Source organism: Catharus ustulatus, chromosome 5 (genome assembly GCF_009819885.2).
Source record: "Catharus ustulatus isolate bCatUst1 chromosome 5, bCatUst1.pri.v2, whole genome shotgun sequence".
Classification (NCBI taxonomy): Eukaryota; Metazoa; Chordata; class Aves; order Passeriformes; family Turdidae; genus Catharus; species Catharus ustulatus.
In genome coordinates this window covers 14312673-14340244 of record NC_046225.1, presented here as the reverse complement: position 1 = coordinate 14340244, position 27572 = coordinate 14312673, and the positions used below count along the sequence as shown (strand labels likewise).

General features: G+C 39.1%; 2 protein-coding genes across 10 annotated transcripts in view; one reads left to right on the top strand and one right to left on the bottom strand.

Moving 5' to 3' along the window:
* Nucleotides 1–9438, bottom strand: part of ANAPC10 (anaphase promoting complex subunit 10) — a 32384-nt gene extending 22946 nt beyond the window's left edge. For 2 of the 9 annotated variants that reach the window (XM_033059790.2, XM_033059799.2), the window contains exons 1-5: nt 8622–8691; nt 6301–6405; nt 2893–3009; nt 1515–1605; nt 653–773 (exon numbers count right to left, since the gene is read on the bottom strand). In XM_033059790.2, coding sequence (XP_032915681.1) covers nt 653–773; nt 1515–1605; nt 2893–3007 — 327 coding nt within the window. In that variant the 5' untranslated portion in view covers nt 3008–3009; nt 6301–6405; nt 8622–8691. Of the gene's footprint in view, nt 1–652; nt 774–1514; nt 1606–2892; nt 3010–6300; nt 6406–8092; nt 8177–8411; nt 8562–8621; nt 8692–9148 lie in introns of those variants that run through there. The other 7 variants (XM_033059793.2, XM_033059792.2, XM_033059794.2 and 4 more) reach the window with 7 other exon arrangements.
* A 232-nt stretch (nt 9439–9670) lies between these two features.
* ABCE1 (ATP binding cassette subfamily E member 1) lies at nt 9671–26755 on the top strand. The gene is made up of 18 exons (XM_033059789.1): nt 9671–9744; nt 15913–16077; nt 16384–16469; nt 16958–17055; nt 17565–17682; nt 19501–19638; nt 19781–19850; nt 20917–21013; nt 21929–22018; nt 22591–22712; nt 23385–23606; nt 24034–24093; nt 24178–24236; nt 24409–24519; nt 24609–24751; nt 24844–24966; nt 25909–26020; nt 26226–26755. Exons 2-18 carry the CDS (start codon nt 15975–15977, stop codon nt 26271–26273), a joined length of 1800 nt encoding a protein of 599 aa, XP_032915680.1. The 5' UTR covers nt 9671–9744; nt 15913–15974; the 3' UTR covers nt 26274–26755.
* Nucleotides 26756–27572: the final 817 nt, after the last annotated feature.

Genomic DNA, 27572 nt, shown 5'->3' with positions numbered 1-27572 from the left:
TTCCCAAGACATCACCCAGTAACTGCTGAGCTCCAGAGAAGAGGAATTTGAAACATGAGGTTACCCTGACTCAGAATAAGCAGATACCTGCTTATGAGTAACCCAATTAGTTTCCAAGATGGATGCCTACCAAGATCATGGATTATTTCAAATCTGTTTTTACTGCTAAACAAAAGGTAAGTAAAACTAACTAGAAGCATCACCATAAAAAATACTGGAATTGATCATTTAATAAAAACACTAATAAAACACTATAACTTTGTCTCATTCAAATCTTGAGCTGATCTGAAGAACTGAAAATTGAATTTTGCTTGATACTGTTAAAAATTGCATCCCATCCAAAATTTTTACATCTCAGTGACTGTCCAGTATTAGAAAGAAAAAGATTAGAAACAATACTCAAAAGTAAATCTTAATTTATGACCATATTCAATTATAATGATGTTTGGTAAAAGAGTCTGGTTAAAAAAACCACAAACCAGTCTACTAAATTTACAAGAGAAAAACTAAAAGCAAACATCAAAATAAACCCAGCCATTTTCCCCCTTCAAGCACAATGCTGTATTTTACCTCCAAAAACCACTTTACTACATCAGATGTCCTAACAAGAGAAAACTGCTTTAAGACAGAATGCAAAGCATCATTGACCTACCCGGATTTCCTGGAGATTATGAAAATTATTTCCTACTCGGACAGAGATTTTGCTTGGAGTGTAACTTTCATCAGATTTGTAGTCTGCATAAATACATAAGGTCTTCACTGTTGTTTTTCTTCTGCAAGAAGCAACACAAGCTATGTAAGCATCATAAAGAAAAATATTCAGGATGAGTTTGTTGCTAGCTTGCAATAACTAAGGATTTAAATGTTCTGAAAATAAGTGTGCCTAGTGATTCATAAGAAACTTGCTGTTGAAGAACTAGGTGATTTTCCACATGACATTATGCACACAGTTGATTTTCACCATTCTCTTTTGCCTGCCTTCAGAAATGTCAGTATACCAAGAAACAGATGCCAAATAAGCACTTGCACATAATGAAGCTTAAGTTAGGCTTTTCAAATATGAGCTCTCCTATTAGACCAACACCTTCTCAAGAAAGCAATAAAAAAGGGGGACCAACATCTCACATCAAGTTTGGTTAAAGAAAAAGTACTGAAAGCATCCTACACAGAACGGAATAAAAAGAGGTTTCTCAAACTCATCTGTTAGGTTACATAGGATCCATCTCCTGTGACACTCCAAGACACAAAATCAGGACATAAGTCACCTCACATGAGTAAATGTGATGCAGTCACAACTGACATACCATTAAACATTCCTTTTCGTTGCTTATTTAGTATTTCATGATCATAACATTTGAAAATTTCGTTTTTAGAAATGCTATTTGACTTCTTACCAGTTGAGTAACAGAACTAACCCAGGAGTTCTTGCACTTCCAGAATTTCTATCTTGTTGAATGGTAATCAATATGAAGTTGTACACAGTACCCTAACCCACAGGGAGTACATTTTAATACCTAAATTGGATGTTCACCAAATGAGGTTGTGATCCATCTGACTGCCAGTAAGTTTCTAGATTATCATCTCGTAACTGATCCACTCCAAACCCTAAGAAAAAGAAAATGCGATAAACATCCCTTTTCTGTGATGCAAATGTAGCTCTTCAACTGTTACAAATTAATGTTTTCCAAGCAATAACATATTAGGAAATATTTCTAGATATCCAAAGTGCAACTATGTTTTTCTGAAACAAAACTGAAATAGAGGAATCTGCAGAAGTTCAATACTGCTGAGGTCTGTGGGGTACAAATCCATGTCAACATGTCCTGGCATTTCAATTTAAGTAGTAACTCAAACTGGTTGCCAGAGCAATAATTAACAGTTAGACTTTTCCACCTCTTCTGTAACTTAACTGCTGAACTAAAGAAAGATCATTAGCAGAGACCATTCATTATAAAATTTTAGCCAAATGTAATATTTTCTTTTCAAGTCATGTCCTGAAATATTTTTGCTTTTTCAAGTACTAGCTAGAACAGGCAATAGACGGCAAAAAACAGTATTCCTAAAAGATAACGTCATCATATTTGAAGCAGCAACTCCAGCTTTGTATTTTCTATTCCCTCATTATCTTTTACTAATCACATGCTTTTATTGATTGTCCACACTAGTTGCAGTTCTAATATAGCAGCTGAAGTTTAATCTGCAATAAAAAATTTCCCTCAGCCTGTTTAAGCAACAAAAACATGAGACATTTTTCTCCAATATTTCAGGATTTCAGACCAAAGTCATTCAGCCTAAACACAATATTGTGACATAAAGGGATCACTGACCTTAGGCTGCAGCAAGACAGCTAACCAATTCCCAACAGATATTTCTGAAATAGCAACTTAACCACCCCAAAAGGAAAGAATACAGATTTTCAGGTACTTTGAGCATGCAATCACCTCACGACCACAAGTTCATTTTACTTGCAGGGTTTTAGGGCCACCCTGCAATGGCTGAGCCCACACAAAGTTACAAAGTTCAGGCAGAACATTTAGGTCACCCAGCTGCACGGCCATCCTCAGTTAAAAATGGAAGATACCTAGACAAAATGCCAAAGCATAGACACAATTTCACTGTGTTGGGTGTGATTCTGCTCACATGGTTTGTTCATACGTAAATTTTAAAAAAAATTAAAAAGTAAAATACGTAAGTTTCATTTAGATCATATGAGATGGTTCCTCATACCAGGATTTCTGACACAGTTATCACTTCCATATTGTATCACATATAGAGAAGGCCAACATTATTTGTAGTGACTGCTGCCTACATTACAGCAGTTTTAGTGCTGTGGATGTCTTCCTTCCAAAACATAAATGTACATTCACTTTTCACATCATTGTTGTGATTTACCTGGCTTACAGGATGAAAGAGACCAAACTGCTTGTGAGCCTATTTCTCTAACAGTACCAGTCCTCTCTAACTGCTTTGGATCAGCACCAGGTGGGGTCTTGTTTGGGGTAGTCATTTCTAGTGAGAGAAAACAAGTGAGTTAGTTGACATATTTCTTGCTTGACGGGAAAATTAAAAGATTTTGTTTGTTCACATAGTTTAATTCACACTTTCATAATAGCCTACAGAATATGTGATTTATATATATATACACATATGTTTGCATGTCTGTTTTATTTATATATAAAGTCATATGTATAAACATATAGAATATATATGTGCAATATATCTAAGAGGTTCCACATATATGTAAATTCTGTGTCCTTAGGAATTCAATACATACTTGGAATATTCATAAGACATACTTCACTTGTATCATTCTAATTTATGCATACAGAGTTAGGGTTTCAGAATTTGGTTTTTACAGTTCTGGTCTTCAAGAAATTAAAATTTAGAATGTTGACTTAAAGGCTAGCAGTACAACTTCATTGTCTTGCACAGATACAATTAAAAGCTCTCTTAATCTACAAATTCAGAAACTAGAGCAAGAGATACTTCTCCCCTAAAATAGGAAATAGAAGTTTAAACAAATTGTATAATTTGTAGCAATTAGTTACAGACACATTTATTCATGGACCATTTCCTTAACATTACAACTTCATCATCTGGAATAATTAACTTATGACTTGCATTGTCCAAGTAATCAACACCCAGACTATCACCACATATACAACAACTTAATTAAATTGGATTTTGTATAGTACAGTATTAAATACAGTATTTTATTGTTTCCTAGGAAGTAGCTTAACATATTAAAAAAAGAAAATCCAGAGAAACATAAGTTCCACGAAAAGAACTACATTTAAGTTTAAAATTAAACATAGAGCACTAAAGATTCAGAGAATTAGAGCTGACCTCTCATCCTTTGCTTACATGCATGACATCACATCATGCTCTGCTAATCTCAGAAAAAGTCTTCCAATGCCTCTCCCAGACAGCAAATAAGGGACTGAATTTAGGCTGGGACCCACGGGATCCAGGTCTTACCCACTACACAACTGGCACCAGGCAGAGACAACATTTTCTATGTACAATGACTGCAGCTAAAAATTCTTTGTGGGACACAAGAAATCTGAATTCTGTAGTGCACTAAACACTTTCTATTGGCCCTTGAGTACTTTCTTTTGCAAACATAAGACTTGAGACAGATATTTTACCTGCTTTCTCGTACACAAGACTGCAGTCCTAACTACCATAAACAAAATCTGAAGAAATAACTGCACGCATAGAAAAATCTAAATACTGACAACAGCAAATGGTACAAAAGGCTTCAGACAAAATCCTAGTTCAAACACCATCCTCTCAGAAGAGAAGTTGCACACTGCACAGCTAATGCTACAGACATCATATATATATTCACAGACATATTATTCCTAATGCCATCTAAATAAAAAAAGTGGAAAAAAATCACAAAATATTTAGTTCACAGTACTTGAAAAACAAACATTTTTGACAGAATCACAGAATGGTTTGGAGTGGTGGAAGGGACCTTCAAAAATCATCTAGTCCAACCTCCATGCTACACCAAAATTCAAACTATGTTTATTAAGCATTGGGGAGACTATTATCCTGGACTTGGGAATTTTAAAGCTGAAATGGCCTTCCAATTTCAAACCACGATTTTTTGTGACTTTTGTGACAGTGAACTAAGAGAGGTTGAGCTGCATTGATTTTCTGATTTACACAGACACCAAAAATACTGTTCTTCCAGCCTCAAAAAACATACATAGAAAATTCAACCTCGTGAAGTAAAGCTGAATTGTTCACTTGTAATTCAAGTGATCACCTCAAAAACATCATAGAAAACATCATCTGAATATTATCACCAGTCAGTCTTGACACTCTCTTGACTTCAAGAGAAAATGAATGAAAAACTTCAAATCCCATCCCTAAGACACAAGGACAATGCAAATATCTCATCAAAACCCACCAAAATAAGGTCAATCACAGAAATTACATTGTTCACTTAGATTACAGCACAAAGTTGATTACACATGCTTTTAGAAAAAAACTACTGGAATTTTCAAAGTATGCAGAATTCCTTAAGATAATGATGTTGAGTTTTCCTATGAGCTTCAGCACACACAGCAAAGTTCTAAATAACTTAATAATGTAGGACTGATATTGCACTGGTTCTCGAAAGTTGGAGGCATTACATTTCGGGGGTCTGAAATATACAGCAAGAAACACCACTCAAGTTTCCTACTGTTTTAAACTGAGCTTACGTCTCTCTATCTAACAGGAAAAGCTTCTCAAACCCCAAAATTCCAACTCCAAACCACTGCTGGCAAACAAAACAGCCACATATTGTGTACTAGTGATGAGAAAGACTGAAAATTTTCAATGTCTGAATGAAATGAGCCAGATTTTAACAACAGAACTCCTGCTCAAGAATAATACACTCTGGATAGCTTTGCTGAAGCTCCCCAATACTCTTAGAACTTTAAAACCTGAAAGCTGATAGAACCACTAAGGAAAAATAATTGCAGTAACAGGCCAGCTCACTCAAGTAACACTTCTGGACATTTTACTAGCAGAAGTAAAAGTACCTCATTTTAAATGAGACATCAATACTTAGCTCTAAAAGGAATTTAAATCACCTAATAAAATTTTTCTTTACTTTTTCAGGTTGTGTAAAAACAAGTAATTTTTAAAGAAGGCCTTCTCCTTGTCATGTGCTGAAAAATAGAAAGACATGCTGCATCTTAAGAAGCATTGGTTGGAAACATCTCTGATTTTCCAGTTATTCCAAAAGATCATTAACAGGCTGCTGTTTCCTTATTAACAGCATGGATATATGAATGTCTTAATGACATGATCAAGGCTACACTTTCATTTTGCTATTTTCCACTCTGTGGTTTGCACATCCTTGGATCAAGACAAAGCAGCAGGTTTCCTCACTCCTTTAACTTTTTATTCCTCATCTTCCTCAGAGAAGTTCTCTCTTTTCCAAAAAACACCCCAGCCCTGTGAAGTAGCAGCCAATTGAAGATGTTTTAGCAAGCACAGTTTTTGAAGAGACTGAAATGGATTTAAACGGTTGGACAGTCTGCCTTCCCCAACCACAGTAACCAGGTTGTTCTCAGGGTACCAGCAGAAGACACCTTTAAAAGGTGCACACCTGGAAGCAAACCCTTGTGTAAGCACACAACACACTCAAGAGGAGATACTGAAGGATACATCACGGGCCTTTCCTACTAAAGCTCCATAAAAATCCAGGCTCAAGGAAACCTGTAGATTCCAAAGCAGTTTCCCCCTATAAAATCTTGTAATTCCACCACATTCCATATGCACTGTTTAAATACACACCTGTAAGGGCCCTTGAGAGACCTGACTGTGCCTGAGAGATGTCTGCCCACACATTTACTTCTCCAGCGAGAGATCTGTGGACACCCAGCTTCAGGTTTCATCAACCTAAAATCCAGAAGTTTTCCTTTAGCATCCAAATCAAGTATCACCTTCTAAGAACAAGTATCTCTTGATCTACAGAGAACTCAGACTTGATAGTCACTGGTCTTTTTATAGCAACCCTTCTGTTGATGTGAGGGAACTCAAACTTGCTCTTAGTTTCGTCTTTTCGAGAGTGTCTATGCCTTTCAAACTCCCCTCACAAAGTTTAATAAACCTAATATTCTTGTAGAGTCTATATATTCAGCACTATTGTTCAATAAAATAACCAGGCAATTTTAGCTATGGCCCTTTTTTATCAGAGTGATGAAAACTTCCCTTCTCTTTATATCTATTCCTACTTGTTAATGTGACAAAGTAACACCTGGCTAGTTGAAAGAACATAATTTTCAATTAATATTGGTTTTGCTATGCATTACAAGACTTAAATGCAGTATAAATGCCCAGTGTTTTTTGGGATACTGTTTGCTGTTCACTGACACCCTTTCCACTAATCCACTGATTTTTATTCCTGTGTTCTCTTCTTCCCTAACAGTTCCTGTTAGCTGAGCTTAGTTACACTCATTTCCAACCTGCTACCGAGCTTCTCAAGACGGTTTTTAATTCCAACCCTTAGCTGTACAGTGCTTGCAGTCCTTACAATTTTGTGTTCCACATTACAGGAAACAGTGAAAATATACTCAAAACCAAACTCTCCAGGAGCACATTTCATGACACCCCGTTTAAAAGTGAGTTATTTATAAATCAGATTCAAAAGCTCTTTAAAAAAAGCTCTTTAAAAAAAGTTCTTTGAAAAGTATTATTTTTAGGGCACACTTTGGTAGTTTGAACAAAGAAATCCTGTAAAACTAAAGACAGACTCCTCGTATTCCCTCCTTATTAAGTGCATTGGCTACTGTAAAAAGAAGCTTGATCCAGATTACTCTCAACAAATCACACTAAAATATTTCATGTGTGCACACTGATTTTAATTGTGCTCTACTTACTGACAAATTGCCCTCCCAAACCAGCTCCTCAGAAGAGATCATCTGGCTTTTCTCTCCATTTTTTATCTTTTTAAGAAATATTACTCTGATTGCATTCCAATCATATATTCAGTTTTAGCAAACATCTGACTACAGCTTTTCCAGGAAAACTGAACAAAGGCTGCACTGACTACTCCAGCATTTTTGCAACATTCATAAGACTGTTTTTCCTGTTCTTAACAGAAGGGAATTTCATACCTAAGATTCCCTGACTTTCTTAACTACACTACTCATTTAACTACTCATTTACAAGTTCTTGTCCCTGCTCCCATTTTCTTTGGCTGGACCCTTGCTTGTCTAAGGCCTTTAAAAATCTCAAGATATATCCGAAAACCAGTCTCTCACTATGCTTCCTATTTTTTAATCAGATGGAAGATTAAACATTAAATATCCAAATTACTACTGTTTAATGCACCCTATCAACTAGCTCACCTGTACATCTATTTGATCCCACAGATTATTCTCTCAATACAACTTTAATTTAAAAAAAACTTTAATCCAAGGCATTGATTTAAGTTTATCAGTGAAAATTACTAGTCTTTCATAGTCAAAAATATATTTAATTAAAAATAAAAATAATTAAAAGAACTATATTAGCAATTTTATACGTATATTCCTAATAAATCTAAAAAAATATTTTAGTGAAAGCCCAGACTTTCCAAAGTTACCTGGTAAGGCTGCAAGCTATTCCTCAAAGGAGGCGAGCACATCTTTACAAGGAGCGCTAAGTGCAAATAATAGGTGGAAGCTGTCTGAAAACCAAGAGCAACCAGAGGATGAAGCCGCTTTGAAAAAACCAACGGGCAGCCGTCCCCACACGACTTGTTCGTAGAGCTTTCACTCAATATTAATTATATAAACTATAATCGCAACAATTATAAATAAATATAACGAAAATTAACCAGGTTTATGACACTGTATTGCGGCCCTGTCCCTCAGGCCTACAAACCGCTTTAGTATCGGAAATAAAGCAGCAGCAGCACCTACTCACGGCACGGGCCCCGCAGGATCAATCCCCAGCCCGGGCTCCGCTCCCCGGCCGTGGGGACGATGCGAGACCCCCGCACGCACGGCGGGAGGCACCGGGCTGGGCAGCCCCCACACCGGGGCGAACACGGCGCCTCACAGCCAAGCTTCTGCCCAGGCTGGATCTTCCTCCTCCTCCCCTCAGGGCCCCGGTAGCGCCGCAGCTCCCACCTTTCCCACCTGATCCCGCCGGGAACAGCCGCCGCTGCCGCCGCCGCGGAGGAGCCGCAGTGCGCGCGCGCCGCCCCGCCCGCTCCCCCTCAGGCGCCGGGGCCGCCCCGCGCACGACGCCACGGGCGGGGCCAGCGGGAGCGCCGCGTCCCGGCTCCTGCGGGGTGGGAGCGAGCCCGGGACGTGCTGGGAGCTGGGAAAGGAACCCGAGCTCCCCAGGGGGGCTCCTGGAAATGTTTCCCTACGGGAAGGAAAACGCGTACTCCTAGTGTTTCAGATGCAGATGGCACGCTGCCTGGGCGGGTAAAGGCCAGCAGGACTTTGGTGTCGTGGCACCCTTGTGTGGGAGCAATCCATGGGCATAATCATTATTGGGGATGGTATCCTCAGTGAGGTGATGGGCTCCCGATGGAGAATGACAGTTTTCTTCCCGATGGGAATGAAAGCACGTAGCCCCAGTGTTCCAGGTGCAGAAGACACGCTGCCCAGGGCAGGTAAAGGCTAGCAAGACCATTCTATCTTGGTACCTTTCGCGTTGCATCAATCCCCGGGCGTATCCGATATTGGAGCTCGGTTCCTAACGCCGAAACTGCGGTAGTGAAAAGGAATGGCAACACGTTTCCTTGAGAAGAGAAGCACCAGGTCCAGCTGTTGCTGCTGCCCGTCACCAGCTACCCAGGGGCGGCAGAGGCCAGCGAGACCTGTCTGTCCTGGGAGCTCGCCGTGCCGGCCCGGGGGCTCCCCTCAGAGCGGGGTCGCCGCTCGCGGGGCGGGTTCGGGGACCTCGGGCGCCCCAACCCGCCCCGGGAGGCTGCGCTCCGTCCGCACAGCCGCGCTCTGGGTCTCCATGGAGAGGAGGGCCGCCCTTCCCACTCCCGGTGTCGCTGGCGAGGGCCGCCCTTCCTTTCCTCCTCTCCCCTCCTCTCCGTGGCGCGCGCCCAGGCCCCGCCCCCGGGGCCCGACGGCCATCTTGGCCGGGTGGCGGCGGCGGCGCGAGCACGTTGCGCGCGCGGGCCCGCGCGCGGGATCACCGGACGCCGTTCCCCCGCCGCGGCGCGAGGGCGCCGCGCGTGCTCCCACCCCTGCTCCGCCCGGCCCCGCCGCATCCCCCTCAGAGCTCCCGGTAAGTAACGCCGGGGAGGCAATTCCCACCTTCCCGCACGGGAACGGGGACGGTAGGGCACGGGCCCCTCTCCTTGTACCGTGCTGCCGGCCCGGCCGCCGCGGCTAGGCTCGGCCTTGGCGGCGGCCTCGCCCCATGCACGGTGGGAGAAGGGTCGGCTCGACCGCGCCCCGCCCGGGCCTCAGGGCCGGAGGCTCTCGGGATCGGGGCTCGCTGCCGGCGTGGGCACGGCCCGGGCCGGCGCTGCCTGCACACGCGGTACGTCATCCCCGGCGCCTCGGGCTGGTGCCAGCCGGGGTCGGAGAGCGCCGTCCCTGCTGCTCTCCCGGCCGCGGGAATGGCTTCCCTGTGGATGCCGCGCGGCATCCTCGCCTGCTGGCGGTGGCGGCCATGGCCTGCCTCTGGGAAGGGAAAGCCGGCATTTTGCTCCTGTGAAAACGGGTCACTTCCTCCTCGGGGCTGGGGGGAAAGCCGTATTTTGTCTTCTTTTGGGGGAAGCTGATATCCATTTGGGTGCTTGTGGGGCGGTGAGGAGGTCGAGCCTTCTTGCAGGTGCGATAAGATAGCGGGGTAAGGCCCCGTGTTCTACGAGGCATATGTAAAAACAAAAGAAGTCGGCAGGGCTTTTATCAAGGACCATGGTGGTGTTTCCTGCCTGGAATGCACTTGGATACTTCACCTGCAAGTTCCTGTGACAGTTTTCACGCCCTAATTTAAGTTTCTCTGCTGTAGTTCCTTCCATAAACTGCAGTCCTAAACCGGTGGTCGTGAAATACTTTCATTAGTTGCATTAGATTGCTAATTTCTGGGTTCGTTCTCACGCATTTCACTGCAAGTTAAGAGGAAATGTTAAAGATGGAGTGGTAATTAATAGTGCTCAGAACAAGCTAAACACACCCACTCGTTGTGCAGCGTCAGTATATTTGACCATACTCTTTCATGTTAACATATTTTCTTATTCATGTCGTGTCTTATGAGTAACATAATGATATAATACAGTAGGGAAATCTGGGGCATGTCTAAACTTCTTTTTTTATATTGCCTCAGTTTCTAAAACAAATGTCAAAACCTTAAGCATAGACTAATTCTTGTATCATTTGCTATTGTTTCTGCTTTGATACTTATAGGTGTAGTGATCTCCCATATGCAGTCTGAAAATCTGTTTTATCATTCATTTCAATTTTCTTTGTGTATTCTAGTTCTTGGCTTTCTTGTTCTTCTAATAGTGTGACTGTATGTAGTCCATCAGCAGTGGAATTGAGAGGCAATTCTTGAGCTTGTTTTCAATGGCAGCTGGAAATGCTGCTCATCCTCACTTCTTTCCACAGCATTTCTTTCAGAGTTCTGATGCAGTGTAATTTTACAAAATGTTCACTAGTTTTGTGCAAAGTAACTAAAGCATGGCACAATTCTGAACCCAGACCTTGCTTTCACATCTTTAATTGAATAGGTTCTGGTTCAGTCTTCGTTTACTTTCAATGTTTTAATTTTTCTTGGTTTAAGTCTGAATGATTAAGTGAAATTACAAATCTTTTTCGGTCATAATTGCCTTGACTTAGTAAATTGTAATTTAACCCTAATGCCTGTGAAAGAAATAAATATTGTTAATGCAAGCACGTTGCACTTGTTCTACAGATTGTACATTGCTGTTGCCTTCTGTGACAGATAGCAAGGTCGGCATGTGGTCTGCATTTTTTTTTTTTTGTAACATGGTGTGTAGGGTGTGCAGCAGCTGTGTCAGACTGCCTAAGAATGCTGACTTAGAATGCTTGTGATAATGTGTTTTGTGTCTTACTTTGTCTTACTTTTAGACATGTTTGATTTCTTGCATTAAGTGACATAATTGAACATAATGGGCAGGTTTTGGCTTCAATAAATGATACTGACCGGGTTTTTAGAACTTTTTTTTTTAATCTAGCCAGCAGTTTTTAGTCATTCTCTCCATCCCTCACGTGTGTTGGCAGTCCATTCTGGGAAGATTTTCTGCTGCCACACTGTCACGATTCGTTAATTCAAAACAGCCCTTTACCCTAGTAGTTAGGATCAAACTAATATTTTCATACTCTGCTTTGTGTTCTGTTCTTCTTGATATGGAAAGGAGAAGCAGTCATGAAGTCAGATGCTTCTGAGTACCAGTTTCTCCTGCCCCTAAAGTGCTGACTGCCCTGCTCAGTTACTGGTGTGTTGTACTGTAACGTTGCCAGTCTGTGTTCAGTGTCCTGAGAGTTCTGCATCTGTTCTGGGACTCAGACCATCCTATTCCATATGTTAATTTAAATGCCACTCAGCTAACTGGATTAAATATGTAACTTGTGTTCAGTCTGGTTTTGAACAGTTTGTTTATTTGTTTGTGAGTTCTAAGTAGATATTATTATTTTCTTTTGTGTACAGTTGTCTTTTGTAGAGATCAACACAGTACTGGAAATACTGCAGGAGTTACAGGAGTCACAATTTTATTTTTTTTTCTGAGAATGGTTAAGACCACTGGAGAGTTTTGGATAAACTGACACTTCTGTCACATAGGTGGGAGCAGAGTGGGAGGAGTGTGTGAATTCATGCTGCTTCATTGCTTCTATTCCCCCCACCATGTACTTTTAATAAATGCTTAGTGTACATACTTAATTCTCTATCCCCTTCAAAACTATTCACCAGAGCTGGGCATTCTCCCATTTAAGTTAGAATTGGGAAAAAACCCAAACTTGGGCCGTTCCATTGCTTACCAACCACAGTCTGATTCAGCATTGAGTGTAAATTTTAGTCTCATTATCCCACCAAGACTGTGGAAAGCTTGCTGAGGAGGTTGGCAAGAATTGCTTGTTTCAAGCCATCTTGCCCTTGGTGTTTGAGAGCAGCCCCATCCCACTCTCCTGCTTTGGAGCTTCAGGCTAATCCCCAGCTGGAAGGGTGAGTGTCTGAGGAGAGGTGGCTGGGCTGCTCTCAGCGCTGCTCAGCAGGAACTCGGAGCAGGGTTTGAGGGGCTGGCAAGGGCAGCCTGCTGAGCCACAGGAGGTTTGGCTTCTGGGGCTTACCTGTGCAACCCACAGAACTGGTTCACTGCTGCCTACAGCTCAGCTGGAAGATCCACAGTGGTCTGTCTGCTCAGGCCTTGCAGAAAGGGCTGGCCCTCGTTAGGCACTTCCCTTGGAAATAGAGAGGGAATGATTCACCCCCAAATACTCTTTGCATTGTAAACTGTAGGATTTTAGTGAAAAGCACTGGAATGTCTTCCCAAAGAATGTATCTTTATTTGAAGTAATGACATCCAGTATCTGTTCCTCAAGAAAATTACCCTGACTCAAGCACCTTTATAGTCTTCAAAAATAAGGCTTTCAGTTTGTTTTCTGATGTATTAAAGTGAGAACTGGAAACTCATTATTCCATGCCTGTTGGCCTGGTCTGCATATGCAACTTCAATGTTCAGCCCTACTTTCTCAGTCTGGTCTGACAGTACAGAACTGTTGAATCACTTTTAATTCTTTTTTTTTTTTAAATATTCAATCATTTATTTGAAAACATCAACTGTGTTAGGACTTTCTGGCTTAGGAAATTTAAATAGCAAAGAAAAACAATGAAATGTAAGTAGAAACTGCCACAATAAGGTTGTCAGTGTGACTAATAGTTATATTCATTTATAGGCAATGAAGAATATCTTTTTACGATAGTTTAAAAATACTTTGGAAACTGAATAAAGGAATACGACTACCACTTTTAAAAGGAACTGCTTAAAATATTTGTACCTGTGGTAAAAGATTTCAGGATATAATAACATCTGCTTCTCTGACTTTTGCTGCTAGATGTCCATCTTCCAGATATTGCAGTAGTCTGGAGAATTCCTTCCAACTGAAGTTGAAAGTGTAGAGTTTAACGTGATAAATGTGCCGTACACCCATTTTATGTTTGTTCCTTCAGGAGTTTGCAAATCGCAACCTTTCTTCATCCAATAACCATATGTAGTAAATATAGTCTGTAAACCTCTGCAGGATGCTTTGGTTTGGTGAAGCAAAGATGAGCTGGACTTCTAACAGAAAAAAACTTCCCTTAGTTAGAAATGTTGGAATCCTTTGGATGCAACCACACCTTTGCTCTGTATGGAAAACCTGAAGTATTTCCAGACTACTTCCCAGTTGTATAATTGAACTACTGATTCTGCATTAAAATGATTTTGAACAGGCATCATCTGTAAGGCTGCCATCCCTTTGTTTCGTGAGATGGAAATGCTTTGTACTTTATGGCATTTATTTTTACCCCAAAAAAAGTGTTTATCATCTCTAATATCTTAAAATCTTCCAAGAGCCACATAATTCAGTCATTTTTGTTCTGGAGCTGGAGAGAGTTGTCTTCAGGTGTGCCTTGTTCATAGGAAGATAAAAGTCATTATTATAGTTATTTTCAGTATTATGAGTGAATATAGTAAAGGAAATGCAATTCCACCTTTTCTTATCTATCAGACTTAAATTTAAAATTCTCTGTCCTTCCCTGCATTTGCTGCAGCTGTGCTAAGTCCCACTACAATCCAGGACTTGCCAATGTACTTTACAAAGGGCTAAGCAGGGAAGGAGGGGCTTGTAGCGAAGAATGGATACAAGTTGTAATTTCACTTCTTTGCATGCATTTATTTGTGATTTCAGGGGTATTTATATCATCTTGTACTTCATAGAATTACAGAATTTTTTAGGTTGGAAAAGACCTCCAAGATTATTGAGTCCAACCATTAACCCAGCAGTGGCCCCTAACCTGTGTCTCTGAGGGCCACATCTCCATGTCTTTTAAATAGTCCAAGGATGGTTACTCCACCACCTCCCTGAGCTGCCTGTTGCAATGCTTGTCCACCTTTCAGTGAAGATGGTTTTCCTAACATCCAATCTAAACTTCCCCTGGCAAAATCTGAGGCTGTCTCTTCTTGTCCTGTCTCTGTCTTCTTGTCTCTGCTCCTGTTTTGGAGTAGAGCCCAATCCCCCACCTTGCTATACCCTCCTGTCAGACAGCTGTAGAGAGTGATAAGGGCTCTCTTGAGCCTCCCTTTCTGAACTAAACACTCCCAGCTCCCTCAGCTGTTCCTCAGACCTGTGTTCCAGACCCTTCCCCAGCTCCATTGCCCGTTTTTTTTCTGGGCTCGCTCCAGCTCCTCAGTGACTTTCTTTAGTGCCCAGAACAGGACCCAGCACTCGAGGTGCAGCCTCACCAGTGCCCAGTGTAGGGGGACAATCCCTGCCCTGCTCCTGCTGGCCACACTGCTGCTGATCCAGGCCAGGATGCCACTGGCCTTCTTGGCCACCTGGGCACTGCTGGCTCATGTTCAGTCACTGTCACTAGCACCCCCAGGTCTTTCTCCACCAGGCAGTTTTCCTTACAGTCTGTCCCAGCCTGTGGCACTGCCTGGGGTGGTTGTGACCCAAGGGCAAGACCCAGCACTCGGCCTTACTGATCCTCACCCCATGGATCCAGCTTGGCCAGATCCCTTTGCAGAGCCTTTCTATGTTCTTTATAAAGAATTTTACTAATTTTTATTGAAATCTATTCTAAGCATTGATACCGTGTTAGGAAATGCAGAATGTAACTGTAGTTAGTCAAATACTAATGAAACTCAAGAATAAAGAACCAAGCATCATCATCAATGTCTGCTCACATTGCCTGGTTTACTTTTTATATGCAATTACAAATTTTCACTTTGAAAACTGGTTTACATTTTACACTGTTTTAATCCTTTAACATAGAATATTGGCATGTAGTTTCTAAATGTATATTCTAATAATATCCTTGGAGTTGTAGTCACAATTTGACAGTGTGGGCAAGAGTGCTTTTTACAAGGCCACTTGTAAAACTAAAATTTGGAGCTGTATAGATTCTTATGTTCTTACTACAGCGTGCTTTTTTTTGAAACAAATCGTTTTTCAGATATAATCACAATTTTAGTTTTACACTGGAAAAGTAGTAATGAGATGGAAAGTTGATGTTAAAAACTTGTGCAGTTATCTACACATCAGCACCCTTGTTATTTGTATCTCCGACTTTGCTCTGTTTGCCATGTTGCTTAAAGGAGGAAAAAAATAAAATAATTTTCCATTTTTCATCTCTGCACCCCACTAGCAATAATTTATGGTGTCTGTTCTCTGTACTTTCAGTAACATGGTCTCTTATGGTTTCTTTTTTTCTTTTTTTTTCTTTAAGGTCTGGAAGACTCCCACTACTCCTTATAATTGGTGTATGTGTTTAACCCTAAATTGTGCATTATGGCAGACAAATTAACAAGAATTGCTATAGTCAACCATGACAAGTGTAAGCCAAAGAAATGTCGTCAGGAATGCAAGAAGAGTTGTCCTGTGGTTCGAATGGGTAAGAGATACAATGTAAAAATGTATTGAAGCAATTTGAGCCTTTTAAATCAGTTCTACTAGAAGAAGCAAGCTTTTTATAACTGATAGATTTTTGTGTATCATTCAAGCTTTTTTTTCATAAAGCCTTTAGAAATATCACTAAAAGCATTAACAATTCTTAGTAATAATGACATTTTTCAATCCTTTGGATAATGTGAAGCTTCTGTGAACATTCATCAGTTGCATGTTCCTCTGTGGAATTTAGTAGGCAGAAATTCTGTTTCACCAGAAACTTTACTGACCTTATTTTAATTTTTTTCACCAGGAAAACTCTGCATAGAAGTCACATCACAGAGCAAAATAGCATGGATTTCAGAAACACTTTGTATTGGTTGTGGTATTTGCATCAAGGTAAAAATTAAACTGCTTTATTTAAAGTACTAAATTTTTCTTACTTTGCTATTATATTTAGTAATGCATACTGTAACTTCAAAAGCAGTTTTCTTTCCTGGACTAATCAGACCAAGTTAACTTACTGTTTATAGAAAGTGAAGAACTGTGTCACTTGACTGAACTGGAGAGGTTGCAATGTGTGGGTTTTGTTTGTGGCTTTGGTTTTGCTTGGCTTTGTTTGGGTTTTTTGTTTGTTTGTGTCTATGGACACCTAGAAGGGGAAAGATGTTTTTTGTGAAAGGAGGAAAATATATACAGTGTGCCTTATTTGTATTGTAAAATGACAGTCTAAATTACAGACTCTTAATTTGAAAAATGTGGCGTAGAGCTTCCTTGGCAGGTTGACCATGTAAAGGAAATTTGGTAGAAGTTAATTTAAAAATGTAAATGCACAGCTTTTGGTAATAAATTGTGCACTAATAATCTATAATTTATTTCAATTCCAGAAATGTCCTTTTGGAGCCTTGTCAATTGTTAACTTACCTAGCAACCTGGAGAAAGAAACAACGCATAGATATTGTGCCAATGCCTTCAAACTTCACAGGTACTTTTCAGATATCAATGAAAAAGAGACAAAAAAATTTGAAGTTTTTGGTAGCATAAACATAGTGCGCGTCTAGATAGAAGGTGGTTTTCCTAACATCCAATCTAAACCTCCCCTGGTAAAAGCTGAGGCTATTTCCTCTTGTCTCTTGTTATTTTGGAATTAAGCGTTCTTGGTTCTTACACCAGTAGCTTAATTTTAGAATGTTAATTGCATTTTTCTTATTAAAAAGTATTATAATGAAATAGAGATTATTTTATGAGCTGCTATTTTAAAACAGATTGCCCTAAAGTATTTCTTATGATCTTCTATTTTTAAAGGATTTTATATAATTTGGGTTAGGTATTTGCAAGTTAACAAAGGCTGTAATAGCCAGAAATCCCAAAATGGGTTTTAACATTTACTTGGCCACTAAATGTTGGTGTGCATAATATAACAATAATAACATAAACATAAATAAACATAATAATGGCATATATATAACACAGACTTACCAATGTTTTGTACAGGTTGCCTATCCCTCGTCCAGGTGAAGTACTGGGATTGGTTGGAACCAATGGTATTGGAAAATCAACTGCCTTGAAAATTTTAGCAGGAAAACAGAAGCCAAATCTTGGAAAATATGATGTATGTATCAGCAATAAAATAGAGTTAGCATTTTAGATAACTGTACTTGCATTTTTGGACTGAATGTTTGTATCTGTGAATGTGATAGGTTTGTGGGGATGTTGGCACTTTGTCTGTTGGCAGCCAGTGATCTGCTCCACACAGGGCCAATAGTAGAAGGTTATTGTTAACAAAGGCTTTGTTGCAAATTGTCTATGTCTCTCAAGAAAGATAAGTGTACTAATTGTAATTGTAACTCACAAAAGGTAAAAATCAGAGGTAGGTTTCTGTCTTGAAGTCACACTTAAGGGCTTGGGGTTTTTTTTAAAAAAATCAAGTTTTTCTTCCTGCATAATTTATCTGTTTCCATCAGGGATTTCCATAGCCCAAGTATTGGAGTTTCTTGTAAGCTACCTTTGTTTTTATCTGAACAACTCAAGTGTCTATGAGCACTTACCATGTATCCTTGGGATCTCTTAGGCATTTTTATCTTTGATTCTTTTGAGGAAGACTTCTCATAAAGTATATTGTTACTGTAAGTTGTGGTTGGAAGCATTTCCCACTGTACACTTGAATACTGAACTCTGAAAAATCCTTAGTTTCTTCATGTTGCTAGTTACTTAGAAATAAGACTTTTTGAGAGCCAGACTTAACTTGTAATCTGCTTGTATTCATGGAAATTCATAATCATTTTCCTATGTGTTTACTCCAAGTCAAACTGCAGCCAGTGAGCAAAATATTTTACAAGGACTTCTTTATGTGGGACTACTCCAAAGAGTGAAAACATTCAAGAAAGGGCATAAATAATAACTATTAGGACTCCACTTAGCAGTATTTCAGATGTTACTGTCTTACCTTCAAATTGTATGGGGACAGTTGAATTCAGGTGTAAACTTTTGTCCTTCAAGAAGCATTTTTAAGAGCAAGTGTGTTCAAACTTTCTTCAGCAGTTTCTTTATCTGGAAGAGTAATGTTTTAATAAACTGTTAATTTCATGGCTGCTACCTGTAGCTGCAAAGAAATAATCATTTCCCAGCTACATTTTACATTCTCTTTCAAGTTTGGTTTATATTATTTTGTGGACTTCTTGTTTCAGGTGGTAGTATTGCAGAAATAGCAAAACTTTTGACTTTCTGAATGTGTACTTAATTGAATTACCATGCTTCCAAAATCAGACTTTGCTGTGAAGGAGCCATATCAGTATGACCACAGAAACACGTGGTATGAATTGAATCTTCCATGTTGCTTCTGTTCTAAAACTGATGAAGCATTTCCTCTGTGTATTTGCTTGGTTTGGAAATATGACTGTGTCAGTCTGATTCCATACTGTTTATCATCAAAGTAATTAACTCAGCACCCTCAAACTAGTACAGTGTGCAAGGGGGGACTTTTTCTGGGTGATTGCTCTGAACAGTTCCTTTTATTTTCAATTGTCGTTTCTCCTTTGTTTTCTCCTTCTGTTTCCTTGGAAATGTTTGCTAGAAGCAGAGAAGATTACCAGAGTTGTTGCATCTTCTGTGCAAGTTTGTGCTTTTATCATTCCAGTCCTTTTCCTTTGGATCAGATAGCTAATAAGTGTGGTTACACTAATCTATGCTGTCACTTTCTCCATGAAGTTGTTTCAGTAGCTTCTTAACTGTGCAAATTAATTTTTTTTGAAGGTTAGTGAAACCTGGAAAAAAAAGGTCTATAAACATTGGTTTTAGAATGTTTTTGGGGATTTTTGGTGTGTTACCTTATAAACACATTCTTTTGCCTTATTGATTAGAATTTAAAATTAGGGTTTCTTGCAATGTTTTTAAATGTTATAAGTAAACCCAGGCTTTAATTTTGTGACAGGATCCACCTGACTGGCAAGAAATTTTGACTTACTTCCGAGGATCTGAATTACAAAATTATTTTACCAAGATCCTGGAGGATGACCTTAAAGCTATCATTAAACCTCAGTACGTGGACCAGATTCCTAAAGCTGCAAAGGTGAGACATCTCAAGAGTTAATAGAAAGCTGGGAGCTTCTTCTGTAGTACTTCATGTGTTTAAAGGTTGTATTTAGCAGCATAATTCAAAACTATCTGAAATTTTTAATGATGGTTGGGTTTTTTTATTATTTATCGTGCAGGGAACAGTGGGATCAATTCTGGATAGGAAGGATGAAACTAAGACACAAACTGTTGTATGTCAGCAGCTTGGTAAGTTATTTTGTACCATCAAATTTTAAAGCATTTGACAAGTTCATATTTACTGAAACAATCAAGTTACCATAATGTGATAGAATATGTAAATTATACCAACTCTAAAAAAAAGATAAAAAGGTTCTTCAGTGTAAAGCCCAGGTGCATGCTGTAATATAAATAACACAAATAATACTTTCTGGTGGCAGACTAGTTGATACATGCTAGTTAACAGAATCTAATGCAGTTTCTGTTTCATAGTAGAAAGTGCTTATTTTTAAATCTGGAAAAATTCCGTTTAACATCTGCAGCTCTTGCTTGCTCACAAATGTGACAAAATCTCAGCATTCTCCTCAGGAGAACCACTGCATGTAAAAAATGTTATCCTAATATACCACACTCCCCCCAAAGCTCATATAATCTAATTTTAGTGAGAGTAGCACTGATTTCTGAGATTAATACAATTAATAAAAATATCTGCATAGTCCAGCCCTAGTAATGTTTTATAGGTGTTTTGCATTTAGTTGTTACTAAATTTAGTCGTTGCTAAATTCACAATGGTATTCTCTTTGGTGGAACTGAGTAGTGAAGGTGGGGCTGCCATTGTGCCACAAAGAACAGAGGCTTTGACTCCCACAATTTATTAGTGACAGAATCAAGAAGAAATGTGATGTTCATTAAACTGCTTAGAAAATACCTGCTTCACCCATCTGCTCTAAGGTTTGAGTGGCTTGATTTTCCCAAAAATCAGAACTCTAACAGGTAACACTTCCAGAACTGGTACAGTTTCTTTTAAGGGCCAGAAATCTTTACCAAATATATGGTGGAAGAAGAAACAGAGACGTAATCCTTCCTGCTGCATGAGAAGCAGCAACCATGAAACTAATGCTGCAGAGAAACCATAGCTTGCTGTGACTTAGTATTAGCAGTATGATACTGATGCTTTATAAAGTGAATGCTTACTCTCTGTTTTCTTTTCTTCTCTGTAGAATGTTTGCTATGTTTATACATGTTTCTGTAGGTAATAAGAATAAGGATTCTTGTGTTGGTTATAAAATGCCTAAAATTAACCGCTTATTTGCAGACTTAACACACCTGAAAGAAAGAAATGTTGAGGACCTTTCAGGAGGAGAACTTCAGAGATTTGCTTGTGCAGTTGTTTGCATTCAGAAGGCTGATATGTATGTTTAATTTACTTCTGTTACACATTGCTTCTAATAATCTGTCTGAATATGGTCCTCAAATTTACACTTATTCTTAACAATTATACTTTTATTTGAAATATTGAAAAATAATTAATAACTATTAAATAATGTTTAAAAATTATTTGAAAAAAACAACTTTTGCCAACTCACCAGCTGAAAGCCATATTTACTTCCTATGTAATCTCTGGATTCTGTATACTTTTATTTATCAGAAGCCAGTGTTAGATTTCAGCATCACAACCTCATAACTGCTCCCTAGTCCCACTTAAATGTATCTTGTTGGACAGCATACCTCCTTTAGCCTCTCTGAAAGGTACAGCTGCTTCCCCACCTCGTGGAACTTGAGTCCCTCCTTTCCTGTCTTGCAAGCAGGAATTACTGCCTAATCTTTGTTGTTTCCTGACTCCTTGGGACCAAGAAAGCAAGATCAGAAGAGTTACAGGGTTTTGGTTTTCATGAATTTTTGGTTGGTTGGTTTTGTTCTGCTTGGGCTGCTGTTCTTGGTTGGTTGGTGTGAATTTCAAGTGGGTTTCCTTGTTCAGTTTTTTCTCTTTTCGGAAGATGGCTTCCTTCCAGTCTTCTAAAGCATTTTTGCACTTTTTAGTTCAAGTTAAATTTAAGATAACTCAAAGTGAATCCTAACTGCTGATTCTTGTAAACTTTTGATAACTGTCAGAGCTTTTGGCAGAGTGATACTTAACTCACTTCCACGTGACAGTTTACAGAGAATGAAGGCAGGTGTGCACAATTCTCATTCCTTGCCTCCCTTTCTCAGTATAAATAATGATAATTTTTTATTTCCGTGCATTTAATGGTTGAAATGTTAATATTATGTTTGAATAAGTAGAAAGCTTGCATTCACTAAGACTTCACTCTTCTTTTTGGGATTAGCTTCATGTTTGATGAACCTTCCAGCTACTTGGATGTCAAGCAGCGCTTGAAGGCTGCCATTACTATTCGGTCCCTAATAAACCCTGACAGGTAAATACAAGCCTCAGATGTTTTGCCAGACTCTAATAATGCATGACTGCTTACAGAGGGAAGAAACATTCAGTCCATCCCCTCAGAAGTGCTCATTTCTCAGTATGCTACAAACAGATGTTTCAAATATTCCAAGTCAGTAATATTCTATTCTTTTGCATTTTGGAAACTTATATCCTGTAGTTTCTTGTCCTGTTTGAAAATTTTGTGATAAGGATGGGAAAATGTTGGTGGTTACTTTTCACCTGAATATTGCTGTTTCATCCCTTTCTCAGAAAGATTTCCATTTACTGTATGTAAAGAAGCTGCCAGTTTACACTGAAGATGGACTTTCAGTTTATCATTCATGTGTTTATTGGACAGTTTTAAAAATGCTTGTGAGAGATTTGAACTATCTCCTCTTTAGTATAAAGTGAAGAAACTTTATATTAACTAAATTATATAGTTAATATAATTACATTAACTAAAATCATGTTGATAGCCCTTGTTTGTGTAAAACTAGAGTAAGAAAATAGGAAAGAAAAATGTTTTGCATTGAAGTAAGAAAGCATCTCTCTGGCTCTGTTTTTCAGGTACATTATTGTTGTAGAGCATGATCTAAGTGTGTTAGATTATCTCTCTGACTTTATCTGCTGCCTGTATGGTGTGCCAAGTGCTTATGGTGTTGTTACCATGCCTTTCAGCGTAAGAGAAGGTAATTCTTGCCATAATTTCTCTTTTTAAACATACCCAAAAAAGACAGCAAAATGTCAGTTGTATGCTATATAAACATGTCCTCTTCCTGTTACAGGTCAGGAATGAAAAACCTGTTTGATTTTTTTTTGCAGAATTTCTGTGTTACATGATACTAAATTTGTAATTCAACCCAAAAGCCTTCATTATGAAATGCCCTTTTTCTCTTGCTATGGACACAATTTTGATACTTGCAGGTGTTTTGTAAACAGTGGAATGAGTTAACAAAAGAACCTATAAGTAGTAGAGAAGGGGTAGGAGAGAGGTTGCACAGTAGAGAGGTTTGTAGTGTTCAACTGAATTGACCCCATTTGTAGTATGGAGACTCAGTAAAAACTGGCTTTGAGAGACTGGGCCCAAGATCAGGAGTTCCTTTAAACCCCCCACACATCACTAACAGTGGGTTTTCAGGAAGAGCTGCTCCAGCCATTCTGTAGTTTAGTAAGGCTTTTCTTCATTCAATTTGCATAATGTGCTTACCTTAAAAGAGGAGGTCTTGTTGCTTCTTTTAACATAGCAGTTAAAATCCAGCATTCTCATTACCTGAATGGAATTTACAGCCAGGAATTGAAATTCATCTTGTTTTACTTTGTTACAGACCTCTTTTAATGATCTTTTTTTCCTCCCGTCATAGGCATAAATATTTTCCTAGATGGCTATGTTCCAACAGAAAATCTAAGGTTTCGAGATGCATCTCTGGTATTTAAAGTAGCTGAGACAGCTAACGAAGAAGAGGTTAAAAAGATGTGTATGTACAAATACCCAGGAATGAAAAAAAAGATGGGAGAATTTGAACTATCCATAGTAGCTGGAGAATTCACCGACTCTGAAATTATGGTGATGTTAGGGGAAAATGGTAAGTGCAATTTATGTTGGAAACTGCTTCTCCAGCCTGGAATATGCTCCTAAAGCCCTTCTTCACCTTTGAAGCCAGGCTTCAAAATTACTGGGTTTGAGTCAGGTTGAGTTGCTTGTTACCTGGTGAAGATACCACAGCATGATTCCCCTGACTAGAAAGAATGTGAAGTTACTGAGTGTTAACGGTGCCACCATGTTTGTTACCCCATTTTGAAAACTTAGGTAGTAGTTTTAAGATGTCTCTTCCATTTGAAAAAGCAGTAATAGCAAGTGCTGGAAGTTAATATTGAAAATCTCAAAGCAGCCTAATTTTAAAATGTAATCTGTGTTATAAATAGTCTTTGTTGTTGTTGTATCAGTGACTTATTTGTTAGAGGTCTAAATTACTGAAAAGTGATTAATGTGTAGCTTATATTTTATTTTAGGAACTGGGAAAACGACATTTATCCGAATGCTTGCAGGAAGACTTACACCTGATGAAGGAGGTAATGAGTTATACCCAAGCTGAAACCTATTTGAAGGATACTGGAAACTCTCTTGTTTACTTCATTAATTTTGTCTTTTTATAGGTGAGGTTCCAGTCCTAAATGTCAGCTACAAACCACAGAAAATCAGCCCTAAATCTACGGTACATTTCAGCCTTATTTATTAAGTATTGTGTTTGCTACAAAATGCACCAATAGAAATTATTTTATGCCTATTTTATATCTATATCTATTTTAGACATTTTTTTTAAATTCTGTTTCTGCTTGTTTACTTGTGGTGCCTAAAACTGAATAGCAGCATTTTCCTTTTGCCAGGGAAGTGTCCGTCAGCTGCTGCATGAGAAGATCAGAGATGCCTATACACACCCCCAGTTTGTAACGGATGTGATGAAACCTCTTCAGATAGAAAACATCATTGACCAGGAGGTACTAATTGCTTGAATCAGCATCCTCATTGTCTTAACTCTCAACCTTACCTGAACTAAGCATGGCCTTGTTTCCCCCCACACCACCAGGTTCAGACGCTGTCTGGTGGTGAGTTGCAGCGTGTGGCCTTAGCTCTTTGTCTGGGTAAACCTGCAGATGTTTATCTGATTGATGAGCCCTCAGCATATCTGGACTCTGAACAGCGTCTGATGGCTGCCAGAGTCATTAAACGGTGAGTACACATGGTGGGCAAGGAACTGAAATCTGCAGTAGTATGACAATGAGTTCACATTACTCTCTCTTCTTTTTTCCCCCTCGTTTCAGTTTCATTCTCCATGCTAAAAAAACAGCTTTTGTGGTAGAACATGATTTTATCATGGCTACATATCTTGCTGATCGTGTGATTGTTTTTGATGGCATTCCTTCCAAGAACACACTGGCAAACAGGTAAGAGATCCACTGGGATTATTAAGCAAGATTGTCATACTTGCCTGTGGAAACTTAAGCTGCATCCAAGGCTATCCCGAGGGTTCTGACTTCTGTTTTGAATCATGGAACAGAAATTGGATTGATCCTTGCTTACAGGCTGCCTAAATCAGACCTGGGGCAGGGTTAGAGAACATAACCAAACCCTCAAGAACTAGACCAGCCTTAAGCAACTGCATGATGGCTAAATAACAATCACAAGAAATCAAGGAATGAAAAAATTACCAACTTTAAACTACCCTTCTGAAAATAACTTTCAGATGTATTAAAGCAGTGATACCTGAATGCAGATGTAGTGAAGGGCCAGTCTTGATGCCAACATGCAGTGTGCATTGTTTTACTCTTTCAGAGCTGTCCCTTTTGACGTCTACTTTTGTTCCTGTAAATAGTTTCATGTAGATTGCAAAGGGCAGCCTTATCAGAAACCAGGCTTTTAGAACAATGCGTACTTGGCACAAGCCAGATGAAGTAAAACACATTAGTCTGCCATGTGTCTGCTACCCTGGCTTTGGTGATATTCCTTCCAAGAATACACATGTTGTAATTAAAAAATCACAATCATTCACTTATATTGAGAAAGTTGTGTTATGGTCTTTCTTAGATTTTGTTTATGGTGCAAGTGTTCGGCTTTTTTCATTCCCTTGAATGTAAATCAGTCTACCAGCACACATATGTAGATACAAAATAAAAAGAAAGTAATGGGCACAATGAGAACTACTTTCATCTTTCAGCAGCATCTGAGACAGGGTTTGACTAAAAATGTAGCACATCAGGGTATGTCAAATATGGCTCACATTTGCTTTCCCAGACCTGAGTGAGCTCAGGATGGAAATCAGAGTTGCCTGTAATCACATAATATAAAACTTCTGGAAATGTAGCTAAAATATCCTTCTCTCTCAACAGTCCACAGACTCTTTTGGCTGGAATGAATAAGTTTTTATCTCAGCTTGAAATCACTTTTAGAAGAGACCCCAACAATTACAGACCAAGAATAAACAAACTCAATTCCATCAAGGTAAGAGAGGAGCACCTTTACAGTACAGGAGCCGTGATTGTTTAATACGAAGCCAGATTTTAAAATATGGAACAAAATACAGATTGACCGTGTAGTTCTGCTGTGCTGGAAAAACAGCATGTGAAACTAGTAAGAGTAATTTTAGTTATGTTCAAGTCTGCCAAAGACTAGTTTAAGTAATGGTGACCTTTTTTCTCTTCCCAAGGATGTGGAACAAAAGAAGAGTGGAAACTACTTCTTCCTGGATGACTAAATATTGAATCCCAGCATCTTTTTAACTGGCATCTAGACATGCATATTGGAACCTAAACAGCTGTGATGAGATGGCTCAGATCAGGTTTTAGAACAATTAATCTTTTGGAGCTTAAAATCTCATGCTGCATTTAACATCTGAGATAGTAACCGTAAACATCCTAGTCCAAGTAAAACTGCCACTTTCTATATTTTGGTGACACAGCCCTATTTTCAGTGTAATAATTTCAAAATAGACCACCTTGAAATTGTGCAAATGGGTCTCCTGATTTTTCAAAATTTAAGGAAGATTTTCAATTCAATATATCCTACTCATGTACCAAGTACTGACTGAACTTCCTCATTTTAAAATAAATCTTTGAAGCTCTTTTCTGTATAAGAGGGAAGTTTACTAAGAATGTCATGCTACAGGAGCAACTCTTTTAAAAAGGTTGAATCTCTCTGGCTGAGGGTTTCAAAAATAAAATACCCACCTAACTTAAACTCTTCTGTGACATTGCAGAATTTCTTCAATCACACACCCTTTTCTCAGACTGTAGCGCACACGGAAGACGCAGTACAAGGAATGCAAAGGAAGGTAGCTACACCTTCTTTAACCTGTGCATGTTCTCAAACCTAGTAAGACAAAAATAATCAGTGAAATAATATTAAGAAATAGAAACATGCTTTGCATCTATCCAACTCACTCTTCCATGAAGTTTTTATAAGGCTGAGATGCAGGAATTTTTCCTAAAGTAAAAGCTACAACAAAAAAGAAAATAAGTTTTTAACAGTTTTTTTATTTACTTCCATATACATTAAGATCCTTCAGGGAACCAGAGGGAAAATGTAAAGGTTCCTGCTTTACTTAAGCAAACACATAAAAACAACTTACAGCTATGTACCTTAAAAGTAAAAAAGGGTATTTTCCATTCCAACAGTTCTCTGCCTTCATTGGCATGTGAAAAACAGTATGAGAAAGCATGGCTGTGTTCCTTGTTTACATTTTTGCCTCAGAAGCTACAGAAAGGAGTGGAACTTTCTGGGGGCTTTCTGCCATTTTGTGTGTTATTAACATGGTTATCTCATAACTTTGGCAGTACTGAGCATTATCTACCTCCGTCTTGTAACAGCAATGCATCTTTACAGCAATGTACTACAGCAGCAGTGGGACTCCCTAAAGAAGTGCATGTATTTAATCCATCCTTACACAACCACCCTGGTCACACAAAATCTTCCAAAGGCTGACTAAACTTGTTCTCCTCTGCACAGCTTAACTCCCTTTGGACTGGAGTTGTGCAATCTTCTCTTAATCAGTTGT

Coding starts and splice junctions, on each gene's coding strand:
- ABCE1 (XM_033059789.1), top strand. CDS start 15,975: ATGGCAGACAAATTAACAAGAATTGCTATAGTCAACCATGACAAGTGT. Junction 23,607..24,033: donor GGTGATGTTAGGGGAAAATG/GTAAGTGCAATT, acceptor ATTTTATTTTAG/GAACTGGGAAAACGACATTT. Junction 24,094..24,177: donor ACTTACACCTGATGAAGGAG/GTAATGAGTTAT, acceptor GTCTTTTTATAG/GTGAGGTTCCAGTCCTAAAT.